This window comes from Meles meles, chromosome X, assembly GCF_922984935.1.
Source record: "Meles meles chromosome X, mMelMel3.1 paternal haplotype, whole genome shotgun sequence".
In the NCBI taxonomy this organism is placed as follows: domain Eukaryota; kingdom Metazoa; phylum Chordata; class Mammalia; order Carnivora; family Mustelidae; genus Meles; species Meles meles.
Genome location: NC_060087.1, coordinates 132,064,449 through 132,082,876, shown reverse-complemented (window position 1 = coordinate 132,082,876; position 18,428 = coordinate 132,064,449). Strand labels below are relative to the sequence as shown.

General features: G+C 49.3%; 1 protein-coding gene and 2 non-coding genes across 3 annotated transcripts; all 3 read right to left on the bottom strand.

Moving 5' to 3' along the window:
- Positions 1 to 276: 276 nt before the first annotated feature.
- DKC1 (dyskerin pseudouridine synthase 1) lies at positions 277 to 12,248 on the bottom strand. Its single transcript, XM_045994564.1, has 15 exons — positions 12,100 to 12,248; positions 11,260 to 11,327; positions 10,515 to 10,601; positions 9,151 to 9,242; positions 8,665 to 8,849; positions 7,989 to 8,053; positions 7,498 to 7,624; positions 7,154 to 7,284; positions 6,601 to 6,744; positions 4,817 to 4,937; positions 3,436 to 3,554; positions 2,733 to 2,836; positions 2,151 to 2,259; positions 1,327 to 1,446; positions 277 to 1,057 (listed from the first exon to the last, which is right to left on the bottom strand). The coding sequence occupies exons 1-15, from the start codon at positions 12,113 to 12,115 to the stop codon at positions 992 to 994; spliced, it is 1,554 nt and encodes a 517-aa protein (XP_045850520.1). The 5' UTR covers positions 12,116 to 12,248; the 3' UTR covers positions 277 to 991.
- Positions 2,332 to 2,460, bottom strand: LOC123935719. The gene has a single exon (XR_006816992.1). It is a non-coding gene; the product is annotated as a small nucleolar RNA SNORA56 (small nucleolar RNA).
- Positions 6,923 to 7,059, bottom strand: LOC123935718. Its single transcript, XR_006816991.1, has one exon. It is a non-coding gene; the product is annotated as a small nucleolar RNA SNORA36 family (small nucleolar RNA).
- Positions 12,249 to 18,428: the final 6,180 nt, after the last annotated feature.

Genomic DNA, 18,428 nt, shown 5'->3' with positions numbered 1-18,428 from the left:
CAGCCAGACCCGTGACTGTTTGGGGAGATCACTGGATTGGGGGTGATGCCCCTTATCTAGCCAGTGTCCTGAACGAAGATTCCAGAGTATTTGGTCCCATGCCAGATAAAAGGCCCCAGGATCAATGTTGTGAGACACAGAACCAGAGAAAGTAACCCAAGGAAAAGCATCAAATTTCAAATAGAACAAAGTTGCCTAGATTTTTAATCAAAATAGTTTATATTTTTTTGTTCTACTAGTTTGACATCCCCAACAATTAGAAAACCCAACAGAAAATACTTAAAAACAAGTAAACTTTAATAAGTAAAAAGTACAACCTTCTCCCAGCAATGAGGGACTGCATCCTTTGAAAGTAAAGGAGAGTTAGAGGAGGAAATATGGATGATTCTTTTGCTTCCATCACGAACACAAGGAGGCCGACAGGGGCAGGTGCATGAAGCCGGACCCCCAGGCTCCGGAGGAGCACACGAGGGACCGCTAAGCCGGAGATGGCCTGCGTCTGGCCAGAACAGACCGCTGTCCTCACAGGACATGGGGGAAACGGCTTCTCCCCTCAGCGAACAATGTGGTTCGGGTCTATTCCCTTACGTGCTCTACACCATTTCACTGAGCGACATTTAGAAACTTTTAAAAAATGGGTAGGGGATGGTGCAAAGCAGGAGAGCGCTATCGCGTTCAAAGAACCATCGACAGCAGCTGCCTATGGTTCTGGGCTGTGCTGGATCTGAGGGAGACGATCCCCAACTCTCCCAAGCAGGGAAAGGGGCGGCATCAAAGCTGCTTCCTTCTCCCGTGTCCTTAAAACAGGACAGGATGGGGCGAGCACACCAGGCAACGTCACCCGAGTTCTCGGGGAGCAGCTAAAATGTGCCGGAACGCTCCACCCGTCCTGGGGCCTGTGACGCATTCCCTCAAGAACGAAAGGAATTCTGTTTTCCCGGGAAGGCTTTAATTCCTCCTCCCAGCCGGACCCGCGCTCTGGTGCTGTCCGCTACTCAGAAACCCCTTCCGCTCTGATCTTCTTCTTCTTCTTCTTCTTCTTGGCACCGTCACTGTCCTGGGAAAAAGAGAAAGCCTCACAGCACCTGTTAACAAGCAAACCAGGGACATCCCAAAAGCCCAAGAAGCCTTTGCAGGATATAGGAGGACATTCCCAAGGAAACCAGTTTTGCACAGAACACCAGGTCCTGAGCTCCCCAGCGACACCGCAGCGGGCTCCTACACACACGCCCTCGCCACCAGCCGCACCGCAAGCGTGCGCGTGCGGTTACTACGAAATGGTGGCACGAAGGGCACGGGTCCTGTCCTGACCGGGTGTGTACGTACCCCGTCTCCCGGGTCGCCCGCACTCTCTAGAGCAGCTTTGGCCTTTTTGTCCTTCTTCTTCTTCTTTTCCTTCTTGACCAGCTGTGGGGAGGTCTCATCACTTTCACTCTCTCGTTTCCGCTAAGGTGGACACAAGCCATCAAATGTCAGATTTGGGGCAAACACAGATGAGAAATGTTCAGTAAGGCAGGGACCACCAGAACAGCCCGACTACAAGAGGAAGCTTTCTAATGACAAACCTTAAGAGAACCTTAACTTAGAGAATTCAAGCACGTCCTCACCCCCCGACACCGGGAAGCCAGGGCCACAGCAGGAGCCTGGGAAGTCGGCCCGCACGCCTGTGAAGGAGCAGACAGGCCCCACGCACGCCGGGAGCGCTTCCCAGGCCGCTCGTTCCAGGCCCCTCAGTGCACCCATTCTGTGCTCGCATGTCAGGGCTGCCCCCCGGGCCCTGAGAAGCTGAGGTGGTCACACATACTTCCCTTGACCTTCTCTAAGGCTGTGCTAACTCGATCCAGGGCGATCAGCCACAGGTGAGTCCGCCCCAGGGAGGGGCCAGAATAGCGCGTTCCTCCACGGAGAGCCAGCCGCACCGCCTCCGCGAGCTGGGAGCCGAGGCCAGTCTGATTTCTGAGCCCCCCTCCCCTCAGCAGACACAACAAGGAACAGAACTGGAGCCCACACCGTCACGCCAAGGTCGCACGGCAGCGGCGGCGGCCTTGCCGTGCTGAGCCACGACCCGTGATGGGAGCAAAGCCGCTGGGACAAGGCGACACGATCGTGTCCCAGAGCGCACTCCCTCCTGCTTGCAGCACGTTCCTTACCTTTGGGGTTTTTACTGCTTCAGCAACTACTTGGGGGGCTTTTACCACTTCGGCAACTTCCTGTGGGTCTTTTACTCCCTTGGCCCCCACGTCTCTCTTGGCAGAGTCACTGGAAAAGACGCAGCAAGCGGTGAGATGTGCTGAGCGGCCTCCGGGGAGGTCCTGCTGCGTCCCCAACCAGTGATATCCGGCAAGTCTGAAGCCACCATCACAATACTGACGACAGACAGAAGAACTCACCACTTATTATTGCAGACTGACTCCCTCTAGAGTCCCACGAGCCAGACTAGAAAGGGATAACTGTCTGCGGGGCAGGCCCGAGCCCCTACCTGGCCGGGCGTTCGAGAGGAAGTCCCTCTAGCCCCCGAGGCCTCATTGGCACCACGTCGTCACAGCTCTCCCCGACACTACATCTGCCCCGCGCCCCACACCTGGGCTCCCTGATCTCCCGTCCCGGCTCCCCTGGGCAACCCCTGGGCTGCAGTGCGCCCGCCCCTCTGGGCTCCGCGGCCTCCCCTGCCCCCCCAGAGCGGACGCACTACAGTAGTGCCCGCGCGGGGCTCCGAAGCGCCCTGCCCTCACCTGTAGTCCACGTACTCCTGCATCCAGGTGGCAGGCGTGCTGTCTGTGGGCTTGCCGTGCTTATCCAGAAGACCCTGCTTGATCATCAGCTTCTTCTGACTTGCCTGGTGGTGGGGCACACGAAGCGGGTACTATGGCGGCTCCGTGGAGGCCCCTCCCTTGGGCCTCACACTTCTCTGCAAAGTACTCTGAACTCACCCTCTCCAACAGCAGCAAACGTGGGACTTGTCAAAAGTCACAAAGCCTCCTTTTATCAGTGACAGCCTCCGAAACGTCATTTGGTGGCCCCTCCCTCCAGCCCATTCTCCCACCACAGGGCCTTTGCAGCACACGCTCTTCCGGCTTCCCCAGACCCTACCGCCTTCTTCACCAACAGAAAGTCCTTTATGCTGGCTGGCATGGCTGGCAACGATCCCTTACCCAGACCCCCCAACCAAGTTGAGCCCCTCATTCCGCACTCCCGAGGGTCAGCCTGCAGCATGGCTTTGGTCGTGCAGTATGAGCGACAGCCATCCGCTTCCCCCATTAGACTGACACCTCTAAGGTCTGAGATGGTCCCAATCCTACCCGCCAGCACTCCCCAGAGCCCAGTACAAGGCAAGTTGTGGTGGCAGGGATACAGCCAAGGGCTGCCCACGTGAGTATTCAATAACGCAAAACTGCAGAGTTACTCACAGCAGGGCGCACACCCAGCCCCACTTACCTTTGGACCTAAACCCCACTTCCGTGGGTAAGTGTCTCTCTCCATGATGACTCTCTTGATCTTGGCTACGATACCATGGTCACAGGTAGAGATCACTGCTGTGGTCATCAATGCAACGGCTGCAGGTGTTGGAATGAGATTAAAGAATGACTTGGAAGGGAGAAACTTCCTATACTCTGAGCCCTAATTCCACCGTTTTATATAAAATTTTAAAACCCCATTTTTGGGGCACCTGGGTGGCTCAGTCGGTTAAGTATCCAACTCCTGATTTCAGCTCAAGTCATAATCTCAGGGTCATGAGATCGAGCCCCGTGTTGAGCTCTGAAGTCAGTGCGGAGCCTGCTCAAGATTTTCTCCCCCTCTGCCCCTCCCCCTGCTTGTATGTGTGTTTGCACAATCGCTCTCAAAATAAGATCTTAAAAAACAAAAAACTAAACAAAAACAAAAAACCCCAAACATTTAAGGGGCACCTGGGTGGCTCAGTCGGTTAAGCGTCTGCCTTCGGCTCAGGTCATGATCCCGGAGTCCCGGGATCGAGCCCCGCATCGGGCTCCCTGCTCAGCGGAGAGTCTGCTTCTCCCTCTGCCCCTCACCCAGCTTGTGCTTTTTTTTTCAAATAAATAAAATCTTTACAAAGAAAAAAACATTTAAAACTCGAAACTCTACTGCCTTGAGGTTTCTTTTGCTCAGATGTTCATATGGAGAAAATCCACCGCTATGAGAAAAAAGCTCTGAAACCACATTAAAATTGTCAGTTAAAAAAATATTTACACTAACCACGTAAAAACCAACGTTTTCTAGATCCTCAGGAGACCTCTTCATAATGAAATCAGAGGTATCCATTTACCATGCCTAATTTGCACCAGAAAGCAAGCACACCATGAGAGTCCCTTCTCTGTGGCAAGCAGCCAGAGGAGGGGACCCCTCCAGTAAGGCACCTAAAGATACGCTCACCAAGCTTGGGGCTCAGCCCACACATGGGGAACAGCCTGCAGAGCCCCTTCAGGGCAATGGAACATTTGAAGTTTTAAGGGACACTCCAACAGCAGCTCAAAGCTCACAAGTTAACTGCTACCGGCAGACAAGGAACGGACTGAACTCTTCATCTCAATCACCACAGACACTTATTCCCTTCATTAAGGGTTTTCCCTCTCCCCACTGGAGCCAGGCTGCTGCCACACGGCCTCCAGCAGCCAGCTGGGACAAGGGAAGCCCCACTGACCTCATCTCTCTGCCCATCTAACACAGTGCTGTGCTTTGACTCCCCCTCCACGTCCCAGACAACACAAGGGTTAGATGAACCCGAGGAGCCGGGACTTTGGGTCCTGCTTAGTGAGCCTGGCTCCGATGGTACAGAAGGAACCAGGGCAACTTCTCTCACCCATGCAGATCGCCTCCCCTTTGGTGGTGATGACCACGATCTCCTGATTGACTTCGATGCCATCCTCATATCGGAGAACACCTGGAAGCATGATTTTTGCCCCATAGCAGATTGCATTCACCTGCAGAGACGGCACCGCACGTCAGAGCCCCAGCTGCCGCACAAGCCCCTGCCCGCCACCCGCACCAGCACAGGGAACAGCTCGGGGCGGTCGGGGCGGGGCTGCAGAACGGAGCAGACGGCACTGACAGCCAGGGCCACGATCTGGCGCACCGGCGCACGCAGCAACCGCCCACCACGGGCAAGGCACCTTAAAACCCACCGACACAGAAATGTGAAGGAGGAATTTAAATACCTACTCTTCGGGGCGCCTGGGTGGCTCAGTCGGTTGAGCATCCTGCCTCTGGCTCAGGTCATGATCCCGGGGTCCTGGGATCGAGCCCCGTGCTGCGCTCCCTCCTCAGCAGGGAGCCTGCTTCTCCCTCTCCCCCCACTTCATGCTCTCTCTCAGATCATTGAAAATAAGTAACTAATATTTATAAAAAAACAAATACCTATTCCTCATTTCTCTACTGCACTTAAAGGTATTTTCATCTTAAACCAAAACCTAACCTTGGCTTTCCTTATTTACTCTTCTCTCTTTTTTAATTATTAAGGAGGGAAACCCTAACAGAAGCAGGAGACCTTTTTGCTTTTGGGGAAGATCTGGCCTCTAACAGGCCTCCCAAATCACCAACAAGCAAGATCACTGAGGCCTGCTGAACCAGTCACATGCAAGTTCAGGCCACCTCTCCCTGAGTTCAACGGCTTGTGCCATCTGGCCTTCACTTACCTGGATCTCTTCCTGACCGTATTTCACCTCTCCCCTAAACCGACCCAGAGGGCACCAGTCTAACCCCAGCGTAAGGAGGCTGTATCACATTTATGTCGTGTTTCTCAAGATTGTTTTTTTTTCACTATTATAATGGCATAGTATACCTCCGTTATTTCTTTTCTATTACAAAGCAAAACATACAAAAAATGCATCAAACACCTTCAACTCAACTATCCTTTGTCCCTGATATAATTATATCGTTAAGAAACTACTTGTGGGGCACCTGGCTGGCTTAGTTGGTGGAGCAACTCTTGATTTCAGAGCTGTGAGTTCGAGCCCCATGCTGGGTATAGAAATTACTTAAAATCTTAAAAATAACTACTTTCAACATTATTTAGTAAATGTGCTTAAAAAAAGAGCTTAGTAAGTTCAGTGATGTTTAGGTTTTATAGCCTCAAACTAAGATATAAAGGGAAAAAGCTTTACTGAAATTCCTAAGGACATAGCTTATAATATCTCTGAAATGCTCGTCTTAACTTTCAATCCCAATTAAAAAAATCTTTTCTGGCAACAACTTAAAAATATATCAAGGTTTCTTAGGCACATATAGGACTAGCAGGTTACAGGAAGGCAAATTTGATGTACCACTGATAGTTTACTTTGGGAAAATTCAAAGCGAATGTTTAAACAATCTGCCTTATTTTGATATGGAATTATGTCTAGCACTAAAGTTTCCCCTCTAATTTAGTATATGTGGCTTTGATTTAGTAAAAACAATTATGAATGCTTATTAACAAAGAATCCAGAGCCCAACTTACAAAACCAGAAGAAAAACAATAAGCCCGATGGAGAACAGTTAAGTTCCTGCCCTGCCACACCTCTTCACAGAGTGTGGATTTCAGAACGGACAGCATCTCATCCTTGTGGAGTCACATCTTGTGCAAACGTGAACTTGTAGCCCAGAACTTACTGCACTGTCTTTCATCACCAGCCTTTTATGAGAAGTCAACAGCTTTTCCAAAGGGTAAACGACTCGCCGCAGGTAACTGTCATCCTTGTGGTTGTCATACAGCCACTGGGCGTCAAGCACATCATGCATCGTCACCATGTGGTCCTGAAAAGCACCACGTGTGAAAACTATGCAGCGTCGCTGTCCCTGAAATAGTCCAGCCGCCCCCAAACTTCCAAACCCTGAAAGAATTTAGTCTGCACTCACTGGCCTTCATTCTCTTCAGAAGCCCCTCTCTTCTACACTCCCGTAACTACCGCTTTACTGAGATCTAAGCAGGCATTTCTGTAGGCCAAGAGGCAGCGAATGAACAGAGTCATGTTCTCTATCCAATCATCTCCCGCAGCCCAGGTTTCAATGTTCCAAAGTTTAATTAACAGAACAGGGAAGCTGCCCTGAGCTGAACTCAACACTTTGGAAACCGCCTCTTCCAGGCTGTGAAGCAGGCGGATTGCAGCAAGGGCGGAAGGCGTTAAGTACCAGCTCTAAAACTTCTAGCCCCGCAACGGTGTACCTTTTCACTCATGACTCCAGAGCGAACCCTCCGAAGTTCCTGCATCTGACCGCCAACTCCCAGTAACAAGCCAAGGTGCACACACAGTGTCCGAATATAGGTGCCGGCCTCACAACTCACCCAAAAGATACCTACGACACACACACAGAGACGTGAATACATCACTGGCTGACAGGCACAGAGCTACTCTCCGAGCCAGCGAGACTACGTGCCATAGAAACAGGCTCTGACCACACCATATACTAAGGGCATTTGCTCCTAACCAGAAACTCTAATTCCCAAGTATGTGGTCCTGCCCACACGTGGTCAACGTCAACTCAGTTCCCCACAGGCCCATGACCCACCTAATCTTCTTTCGGGGTCATACTCGATCATCTTGCTCTCATATATGGTCCGCACTCGGAGCTGCCTCTTCACCGCAGCAATCAGCGGGGGTCGCTGGAATAAGGCACCTGTCAGAGTTTCTAGGGCCTGAGAATAAGCACAAACCAAAACAAAGACTCATTCCACAGACTCTCACATAGGAGCAAACAGTCTACTGTGGCAGTTTGAGGACACCAATGAAAAAGTTCTTTTCAATCACGTAAGACCTCAAAAATGTCCTTTCCCTTTTTGCTTCTTTATTCAATGACACAGGGATGACTCAGTGCTTGCTTATCAGAGCCCTTTTCTCAGAAGGGACATGGCCAGAAGTGCCCCTGTCAATGTGCAGTACCCATCCAGGCTGGACTGAGCAGCCCACTGAAAAGGGCACAAGACAGGACAGCCAGGGAAGCCACCTGCCACAGGTGTCCAAGGGCTCAGATACCCAGGCTGCCCATAATCACAAACTTACCCTAGAAAGTTGAGTCCCCCCTTCAATAGCACTGTGTAGCCGGACAATTCCCACATACTCTTTGCCTAAAAAATGACAAAAGAGTAGTCAGGTGTGGCCACTGAGTTTTCTGTATTTCTATATGGTCACAGTCCACCCTGTGCAGCAAGAAAAGCATGCAGTTTGATGACCTCTTTCTGTCAAATTTCCATCAAGACAGATTTCATGGTTTGGACATGGGAAAGGAATGAAGATGCTTCTTCTCGTTGGGAGTTTCAGCTTCCAGTGTGCTGACAGGGACAGCTGCAACGCGCAGCATAGAGCCAGCTTAGAACAAAGCCTTGCAGGGTCATGTAGGAGTTCCCCCTGATGAAAATGAAGGAAGGGCACTTTCGGCAGAAGCAGCAGCAAAGAGTCCGAGGAGCCTGGAGCGACTCAGACACAGCCCCGTCTCAGTCCCAGGGACAGACTCTGTCAACCTGATGTGCACATGGCCAGTACGTGGGACTCCAAGAAAGGCAGACGGACTAGGACCTCGCAAGGGACAGAAGGTACACAACCAGAGCATCTCTGCTTAGGATTTGGTTTTAACTAGTGGAGAAACCATCACCAAGGGCCAAAAAGCAGAAGGAAAGGAAACCTAGAAAGCCTTCCACTAGTAAAGGAACTACCTCTTTTCGCTCCCTCTTCCACATACCTGCACTCTGCTGCGACTTCACCAAGCGAGTGGCTCGTTCTATGCACACGATTAAACAGCCAGTCACCTTGGGGTCCAGAGTACCACTGTGTCCTGTCTTCTCCACCCGAAGTATCCGTCGGATCCAGGCTACCACCTCATGGGAAGAGGGGTTGGAAGGCTTGTCAAGATTAATGAAACCTGTCCTAAAATGGAAAAGAAATCACTGTGCCATCGTCTCCGGCCCTCTGATAAAAACTGCAAGTTCGCCGCAGGTGCAGGGTATGTACTGACACCAGCTCGACGCCATTCTAAAACGGCACTACCTCCTTGAACGAATGATGTAAAAAGTCACTTTTTCAAGCAAACTCCATGACCGATGTGGGTTCAAATTCATGACCCCAAGATCGAGTCCCATGCTCTACCAGCTGAGCCAGCCAGGCGCCCCTGCAAAGGTCATTTTAAAAGTAACGAAGTCTGAGCAGTACATGCTCCCAACACACTTACCTGATATAGTCCCCAATCTCCCTCTTGAGAGGATTTGAACCACAGGGAAGAGGTGTATAGTGTGCTGTCCTTACATTCAGCTTATCAAAGTTCTGGAAAGCAAAGATACAACACAAAATAAACTCAAACCATTAACGTAGATGAGAGTCAGCACCAACATCAGCCATGTTATGGTTAACCCGCAAGTTTACGAACCTGGATTCTGCTATGTTTTCATTCTCTAGTGTGACAGACTGTTAAGCCTCTTTACATACTGGAAAAATTACCCACGTGAATAGAATTAAGACAAATTTGGTCACTCCTCCAGAAAGATTTCTTGGGGTACTAAGACTGGCAATGTTTCCCAAATACAACCATCTGGCTCCTGCTCCAGACGCTCCCATCTCTGCTTTTCCAGGTCTGCCCTTTTTCGTTCTCCTCTCTCAGGCCTGACCGCAGACAGGACAGAGCCCCCTTCAACTAGGTTGCCTAGTTTAGCTTCATTACAGTACTTGACATAAATAGCAATTTTTCAAAACTATCTCCCAACCCTAGATTTTAAATTCCAAGACAGTAGGGACCTTGGCCTACCCAGTTCACTAGCATATCCCCGAGCCGACAATAGAAAAGCAGCTGTAAACGGCAGACCTAGCTGACCGAGCAGAAGCTCAACTCTGTTGAATTATATAAGCAAATCTCATTCGTTTACTCCGTATATACTGGTTTATTCTAACACTTGGTCAAGATGTGTCTCAGGAACTTTCTGTGCCCTAGCCTTCTCTCCTCATACCCAGTGCCCACTAAGTTCCTCGTGAAGCCTGTAATTCAACTCATTACTGAGCCGCTCTAAAACCCAACACAATAGTCAGCAATTTCTAGAGGACCTGTTGCATGCTAGGCACTTTGGCTGAAGACATTTCAAGGATTACCTCCTACAACCCTCAGCCTAAGAGAAGACACAATAAGCAAATAGCTTCGGAGGTTATATAACTGGCCCTAAGTCACACACTCCCTGACTGAAATTGGTGTGGCTCCAAAGCCCATGTCCCCGAGCACTAAAGCAGTCCTACTCCAAGTGTGGCCCACAGACTGGTACAAGTTAAATACAGAAACCAAGAACTAATTATTTATACACTTTGATGGCAGTATGAAACTGTTCTGACATTTTAGCTGTATTTTACTACAGCATTGGGTGCACTGGAAATGAAAAATGAAACAAAACTCGGTCCTTCCTGTCAGACACTTGGAAGAAAATAGCTTTAGACTGTAACATCTGGCATTTCCCAAGCCAAAGGTGGTAGTGCTAATCACTCTTAATGAAGTGCTTAACACTTAAATAATGCAAAAGCTAGGTCTTGATCTGATACATAATCCTAACCACGTACCTTGAGCAGCAGGGGCCACTGAGATGTGTCCAACTGAGCCACCTTGGACTCCGGTTTGATAAGAAATTCTTCAGCGTGCTGTATCTCCTTACACAGGACAGAAACGCACTGTTAGACTTCCCATCTGATTCTGAACAATTCCATTACTACCACGTTAAGTCTAAGCCTCTTAAATAGAAAACAAGGTAGTCTTTATGCCTCTTTACTGGGACTTCCAAGTGAAAAAGAAATGAACCAGAATCTCAGAAGGACAATGAACTGCCACCAAGATGGGGACAGCTAGGAGCACCTGGGTGGCTCTGTCAGTTAAGTGTCTTGATTTCGGCTCAGGTTATGATCTCAGAGCCCTGAGATGGAGACCTGTGTCCCGGCTGGATGATGGGTATGGAGTCTCCTTGAGATGCTCTCTCCCCCTTCTCCTCTGAGTTCTTCCCGTGTGCACACACACTCTCACGAAAGAAGTAAAATAAAAAGAAATAGGGACAGCTACTTAAAGAGGGACAGTGGGTCTGTGGGTGGGATAAAAAAGAATTTCAGGGAGAGCTGCTGGTGTGGTCAACGCTATTTGGCAAACTATTATTTGACAGGAGAGATTCAGGTGGCTGGGTTTGCGAGGCTTACAACACAACCACTACCAACTCCGACCCATTCCTTAGAAACTTTTAAAAACATTTCTTGTATGTCATGTATTATCTAAGTAATCTTTCCCTTTAGTTAAAGCGAAGTATAACATATTCCTACTCACTGCTACATCTTCTTCTGGTAACGACTTCCGCTCCTTTTTCTTCTTATGTTTCTTTGGCAAAATAAATACTAAAACAAAAAGACAAGACATTTGGGAGTTTTTCCCAAAAACAAGGGTAACAAAGCTTAAAATGGAGAATGAAATCAGGGCAAGAAGAGAATGGACGTTTCATCTAGATATTAATGGGGAAAACAAAGTGTGTAAGGCCAAACGCGTGGGTTGCTGCGCGGCTCGGTAACCGACCGCAAGCAGTCGCACATGTCGGCTTCCATTCGGGTTCACCACGTGGCCGCGGCAGGGCTCAAACCTGCCGCAGAAGTGTTCTGCCCACGGGCCACAAAGTTCCGTAAGTGATCACTGAACTGCCCGCTACCCGGTCTCTGGCCCACAGAACTTTCCTTTGACTTGGAGCCACGCGGATGCTGGAGCCCCTCGGCCCTCTTTCTTCCCCGCCTGTTCCCACCGCCCTTCCGCGTGGTGCTGACCGCGTCGTCTCGGCTGGCGGCGGTACAGGTACGGCCAGGTCTCCCGTCACTGCAGGGTCGCCCGCGCGGCGCCGACGCCTTTCAACGGCGACCCGGGCTCTAAAGAGGCTGTGCCTCGGCGGGAGGCCCGGGCCTCGCGACACCACGTCACTGCGAGCACCCCTCCATCCTTTGCCCTCACCGTAGACCCAAGGCCAACAGGCAAGGCCAGCAGGAGGCCCGACAGCCACGGGACCCGCCTGGCGGCAGAGCAGCGGACACCTCGGCCCCCGACGCCGCCACCCTCCCACCCTCAGCTCTCCGAGGCGGCGGAGCTGGTACTTAGCCCGGCCAACCACGAGGAAACGACCCTTACCTTCTGCGTCCGCCATGTTGCCCCGCACAGCGTGCGAGCCGCGTGGGCCACCACCGAGGGAGAAAGCACAGGCTCCCGCCGGCCTCCGGCCGCGCCACTAAAACCCGCCCACCTGTGCGACGCCCGGTGCGTGCTGCGCCGGGGGGATGGGGGCGGGGCCAGGCTCCGGGAGCAGAGCCCCGGGCGCGCGCGGGCCGCCTGCGCAACTCCATTGGCTGGTTCGCCCACCCCACCCCGCCCCGCCCCGCCCCGCGGTTGCGCGTCCGCGCGTGCGCCTTGGAACTCTCCCAGCCGTAGGCTGCGTTGGAGACGCATGCGCAGCCCGCCCCGGCGGCCTGTAGCCAGTGGGCGTGGCCCGGACAGTGGTTTTCTGACCTTCGCTGGGTTTTGTGGGGGCTTGGATACCCGGTTATCCCACGAGCACTCTGTTAACAGCAGCTCTCTGCTTCCTCTCGCCGAGCCTTTAAGGTTGGTATCGGTTCAGTCCTGATTGGAAAATGAAGACGTTGAGGCACAGAGAGGTTGAAAGCCCTTTGCTGCTTGCAATTCCCATCTAGCTAGAGTAGTGCTGGCCAATAGGAATATAGTGCGAGCCACTTGTGCACTTTTAAATTTCCCAGCAGCCACATGGCAGAAAAAAAAAGGTGAAATTGATTTTAATAACGGATTTTGTTTAACCCATTAATCCAAAATATTATCATGTCAACATATAAGCGATACACTTTATGAATGGAATATTCCACGTTTGTGTTTGTGTGTGGGGGGGCGTAGTATAAAAAAGAATTTCAGGGAGAATTTCCAGTGTGTTATACACTTACACCGCACCTCGATTTGAATTCCATGGGAGGGCTCCATGTTAAGTGCTCTATAGTCACGGGTCGCTTACTGGCTGCATTATCTGACAGCAGGAAGCAGCAAATCCTGTTTCAAATCCCTTCCATCTCTGGTGTTCGTCTCACTCTTCGGTCTTTCTAGCGGGGGTTCTTAATGTAACGTCTGGGAATTTGACCGAGCTCTATTTATTTAATTCCTTATTGCGGTTGTAAATGAAATCTTTTCCGATTACCTTTTCTGATGAGTTGCTGCTTTTCTTCCATTTCTCCTCTGCCATACGAAGATTTTATTTGACTGTGGCTTAAAAAACAGCTGATGATTGGTTTTTCCACAGTTTTTATTCCATCGAGAGTTTACTTAGGTGTGTGCCAAGGTAATAATAATGATGTAAATTGACTTTTTGATAGATATCCAAAGTCCCTAGAACAAGCCAATCCATGAGTAGTTCACTACTTCCCCCCTTATTTTATAATGCTTCATTGGTAAATATTTCACTGAATAACTTTAAGGTATTCATCGATGGTTCTGCTGTGGGCTTTATCTTTCTCCAAAATTCTGCATCCAGTCTGCTAGCAAACCTCTCAGTGCTTTGCCATCATCTCCTGTATCTTTCCAATGGGCTCCTACGGTCCCCCTGCTTCGACTTTTTCCAATTATACTGTTTTAACATAGCAGCTGGCAACTGTGTTTAAACTGTAAATCAGTCCATGTCCCTCCTCTGCTCAAAGCCCAGTGACTTCCCATCTGTAGTGGGATGAAGACCCCCCCCCATGTCACCTTATTTGGAAAAAAAGGTCTTTGTAGCTAGAACTAAGTTAAGAATCTCAAGATGAGATCATGCTGCATTACTCAGGTGGACCCCAAATCCAATGACAAGGACCTTAGAGTAGAAGAGAGGGCGCTGGGGGGCTCAGTCCGTGAGGCTTCTGGCTTCAGCTCAGGTGGTGATCCCAGGATCCTGGAATCAAGCTCCACTTCAGGCTCCTTTGTCACAGAAGAGCCTGTTCCTCCCTCTCCCTCTGCCACTCCCCCTGCTTGTTCTGTCTCTCTCTCTCTCTTTCTCTCTGTCAGATAAATAAATAAACTCGTATTTTTAAAAAAGCCAAAGTGTCTGTGATGGCTGCTGCCCATTCTGTTTCTGAGTCCACTCCTTCCGCCCTTACTCACCCCACTCCCGGCACACGGCCTCTTGGCTGCGCAGGCTCACTCCAGGCTCACTCCCCCTTCCAGGGTCTTTTGCACCTGCTCTTCCCTCTGCCTTAAACATATCTATTTTCTTGTCTCTCTTCACTAGAATGTTGACCTCACAGAGCCACGTAAAGTTTGTCTGTTTTGTTCACTGCTATATATATTCAGCTCCTAGAAGATGCTCAGTAAGTATTTTTGCTTAATGTGTCTGTCTTGAGCCCAGAAACCCCATGGACCTTCTCTTACCAGTAGAAGCAGTTCCTCCTGCCCTGTCTGGTGAGGCTGATCCTGGCTTTCCTGGAGATCTTGTGATGAAATCACCTTGTTAGTTACTGAGCAAGAGAATGCCAGTACTCCTTGTGCCCCAGCTCCTCACATCCCTCATTGTCTCCAATCCTAAGACTTGGGTACATGGAGATGTTGGAATGAACTTGTCATGTGCAACCTACTGGCCCAGCCCTTAACTGCATCCCCTCAGAGAGCTCAAAGGACACTCCTTTCACCAAAACATTGAGAAATACACTAATCTGGGAAAGGAGGTGAGAGGTGTTGCCATGAAAACAGGGATCCTGGAGCAGCAGAGGCCAAGTAGTGGCACTACATCAAGCAGAACAGGGTGGGTATCATGACAGGCAACAGGACTGGCAGCTGGAACCAGAATGGTTTATCCCCAAGGGTCTTTGGTAGTGGCTAATTGGTCATGATGTCCTATTAATAATAAGCCACCCAGGGTGCCTGGGTAGCTCAGTTGGTTGAGTGTCTGCCCTCAGCTCAGGTCATGATCCCAGGGTCCTGGGATTGACCCCCACATCGTCTTCCTGCTCAGTGGAGAGTCTGCTTCTCCCTCTGCCTCTGCTGCTCCCCCTGCTTATGCTCTCTCTTTTTTTCTCTCTCTGTCAAATAAATAAATAAGGGCACCTGGGTGGCTCAGTGGGCTAAGCCGCTGCCTTCAGCTCAGGTCATGATCTCAGGGTCCTGGGATCGAGTCCCGCATCGGGCTCTCTGCTCAGCAGGGAGCCTGCTTCCCTCTCTCTCTCTCTCTCTGCCTGCCTCTCTGCCTGCTTGTGGTCTCTCTGTCAAATAAATAAATAAAAATCTTTAAAAAAAAAAAAATAAATAAATAAATAAATAAATAAAATATTTTTCAAAAACTAAGCCACCTATAGTAGGCCATGATCTATACACCCCACCAAGAGAAACTCTAGATCTGGTGAATGGCAGTCAGCCTTGTATTGCCACAGTGGAAAATGTGGCCCGTCAGCTAATTCCCGACCCAGCTGCCCACAGGCTCAGAGCCGTCAAGTGAAGATAAAGCACGATACACATACCACTAGTGTGTGCTTCAAACCTTCATCCTTCCTTCCCTGGGGATGTAGAACGCCACTGTGGTCCACTGGTCCGAAATGAAGACTTAGTCTGGGTGCCCTCTCACTGTGGGTCCTCCTGTGGCTTTTCTCCCAGTTCTTGACTGCTTAATTGGAACAATCTGCAGCTGAAAACATTCCCACAGGGGAATTTTGACTCAAGGGCTGAGGACAGTTATGGAAAGAAAACTCAAAAGGAAGCCCCTGGAACTGTCCCTTCGATTCTCTGGCGTATCATTGTAATGAAGTCCCCAGGGACCAACTTGATCATGTGGCTGTCCACCAAGACATCGTGCTGGTCCGTTACATGAATGGCATCCTGCCGACTAGGCCTGGAAAAATAGTTCATCGCGGGATGAGAGATAAGGCCCTGGAAGATTTAGGGGCCCGCCACCTCCACGAGGCATATTGAGATGGTTCCCCAAAGTGCGAACCAAGTTGCCTGACCTCAAGCCCGCTGCCGCTGAGAAAGAAGCACCGTGCTGGGCGGACCTCCTTCCGGAGGTGGCATCCCCCACTAGGGTGTTACACAGCCTTTTCCAGCCTCGATAAGAGAATCACAGTTCAGGCCTCTGGAATTTGGGATAAAAATAAAGCTAAGACTGGCCACATGGCTGGTTAGCTCAGTTGGGTAGTGTGTGGCCTGACAACACCAGTGTTGTGGGTTTGATCCCCAAACAGGCCAAGAAAGGCATTCATTTTCATGCTTAATAAAGACTAAAACTGAAAAAGAAAATAAAGCTAGGGCCTACACATGTACCAATCTGCCGGGAGGCAAAGACCGCAACTTTCTTTAGTCCTTGGTTAAAAGTGAATGACTGTGTGATCATAAGACCCAAGCTGCATGTCGTGAACCAAGTGTTGTTTGGCCAAACGAGCCGTGAAGTTGGGCGTGAGCAGTCGCTGGGGCGAACAGTCCGGCAGTTCCTCAAAGGTTGAACATGGAGTTGTCGTATGACTCAGCAATTCCATTCCTATGTGTATATACCCAAGAGCCTTAGAAACAGATGTTTAAACAGATGCTTGTGCAAGTGTGTTCATAGCAGCATTATTCACAATAGCCTAAATGTTGACGAAACTCAAATGTCCATCTACAGATGACAGGATAGACAAAATGTGGTCTATCCGACGGAATATTATTCAGTCGTAAAAAAGGAGTGAAATGCTGTTATGTCCTACAACATGGATGAAATTTGAAAACATGAACCTAGGGGGCGCTTGGCTGGCTCAGCCAATAGAGCATGTGACTCTTGATCTCCGGGTTGTGAGTTCGAACCCCACGTTGGGTGTAGAGATTACTTAAAAATAAAATCTTAAAAAAGAAAAGAAAGAATGGGATCCGGGGTGGCTCAGTGGGTTGAGCCTCCACCTTCGGCTCGTGTCATGATCCCAGGGTCCTGGGATCGAGCCCCGCATCGGGCTCTCTGCTCCACAGGGAGCCTGCTTCCCCCCTCTCCCTGCCTGCCTCTCTGCCTACTTGTGATCTCTCTCTGTCAAATAAATAAATAAAATCTTAAAAAAAAAAACCTGCCACATTCACGAACTTAACCAGTTGCTGCACAAAGCCAAACAGTGAATTAAATGGGGATCTGATAGGAATTTCCATCCCTGCATTTCTCCAGTCTTTGAACTAATTTCTGACATTGTCCCCTAAGTATTCGTTACTTCTTTTGACTTACACTTTGGTAGAAAGACAAAGCCCTGGAGGTTTCCACGTGGGCCTTTCTGCCGCGATTGCCTCATTCCATGGGTCAGGAATCAACATGGCAATTCTGCTAATGTTGTTGACCATCTTACCACGGGCTCATTTGCCACTGGATAGCCTCCTCAGTGAATTGTCTCTCCATATGTTTTACCTATTTTCGGATTGGATTATGAGTGATTTGGGTTTTTTTTATTATTGAGTTTTGAGGGTTCTTTATATATTCTTGATATGAGTCCTTTGGCAGATATGTGCTTTGTAAACATTTTCTTCCAGTCTGCAGCTTGTCTTTTTTTTTCCCCCTAAAGATTGTATTTATTGAGAGAGAGAGAAAGAGCGGGAGCATTAGCAGGAGAGAGAGGCAGAGGAAGAGGGAGAAACAGACTCCCCACTGAGGAGGGAGCCCAGCAGCCCCTGGGATCATGCCCTGAGCCGAAGGCAGACACTTAACCGACTAAGCCATCCAGGCGCCCCTTTAGCTTGTCTTTTTATACTCTTAAAGTGTTGATTTTGATGAAATCTCATTTATCAATTTTTTCTTTCATGGATTGAGTCTAAGAACATTTTCTCCTACGTTGTCTTCTAAAAGTTTTATAGTTTTATGTTTTACGTATAAATACATGATTCATTGTGAGTTAATTTTTATATAAGGTGTGAGGTTTTGGCGAAAGTTCTTAACTTGCCAATGGATGTCCAATTTCTCCAGCACTGTTTGTTGAACAGTCTATCCTTCCTCCATTGAATTGCTTTTGTACATTTGTCAAAAACCAGTTGGGCAGATTTATGTGGGTCTGTGTGTCTCTTTCCCTACCAAGAGCACACAGTCTTGATTATGGAGCTACTATATAATAAACCTCAAAATCATGTAAAGAGATTTATGTGTTGATCTTGTACACTGCAACCTTAAAACTCACTTATTAATTATGGGAGTTTTTTCTGTAGATATCTTGGGATTTTCCATGAAGACAATTATATCATCTGCAGATTGAGACAGTTTTATTTCTTCCTTCTCAATCTGTGTACCTTTCGTTTCTAGAAGTTTCAACACTATGTTGGATAAGAAGAGTGAGAGCAGATATTCTTTTTTTTTTATTAATATATAATGTATTATTTGCCCCCGGGGTACAGGTCTGTGAATCGTCAGGCTTACACACTTCACAGCACTCACATAGCACAGTCCTCCCCAATATCCATAACCCAACGACCTTCTCCCTGCCCCTCTCCCCCCAGTAGCCCTCAGT

Bases quoted from the DNA above. Each gene is read 5' to 3' on its own strand.
- DKC1 (XM_045994564.1), bottom strand. The intron at 2,837-3,435 runs GTAAGTGGGGCT...CCCCACCACCAG, and splicing joins AGTGGGGTTTAGGTCCAAAG to GCAAGTCAGAAGAAGCTGAT. The intron at 1,447-2,150 runs GTAAGGAACGTG...TGTCCACCTTAG, and splicing joins AAGCAGTAAAAACCCCAAAG to CGGAAACGAGAGAGTGAAAG.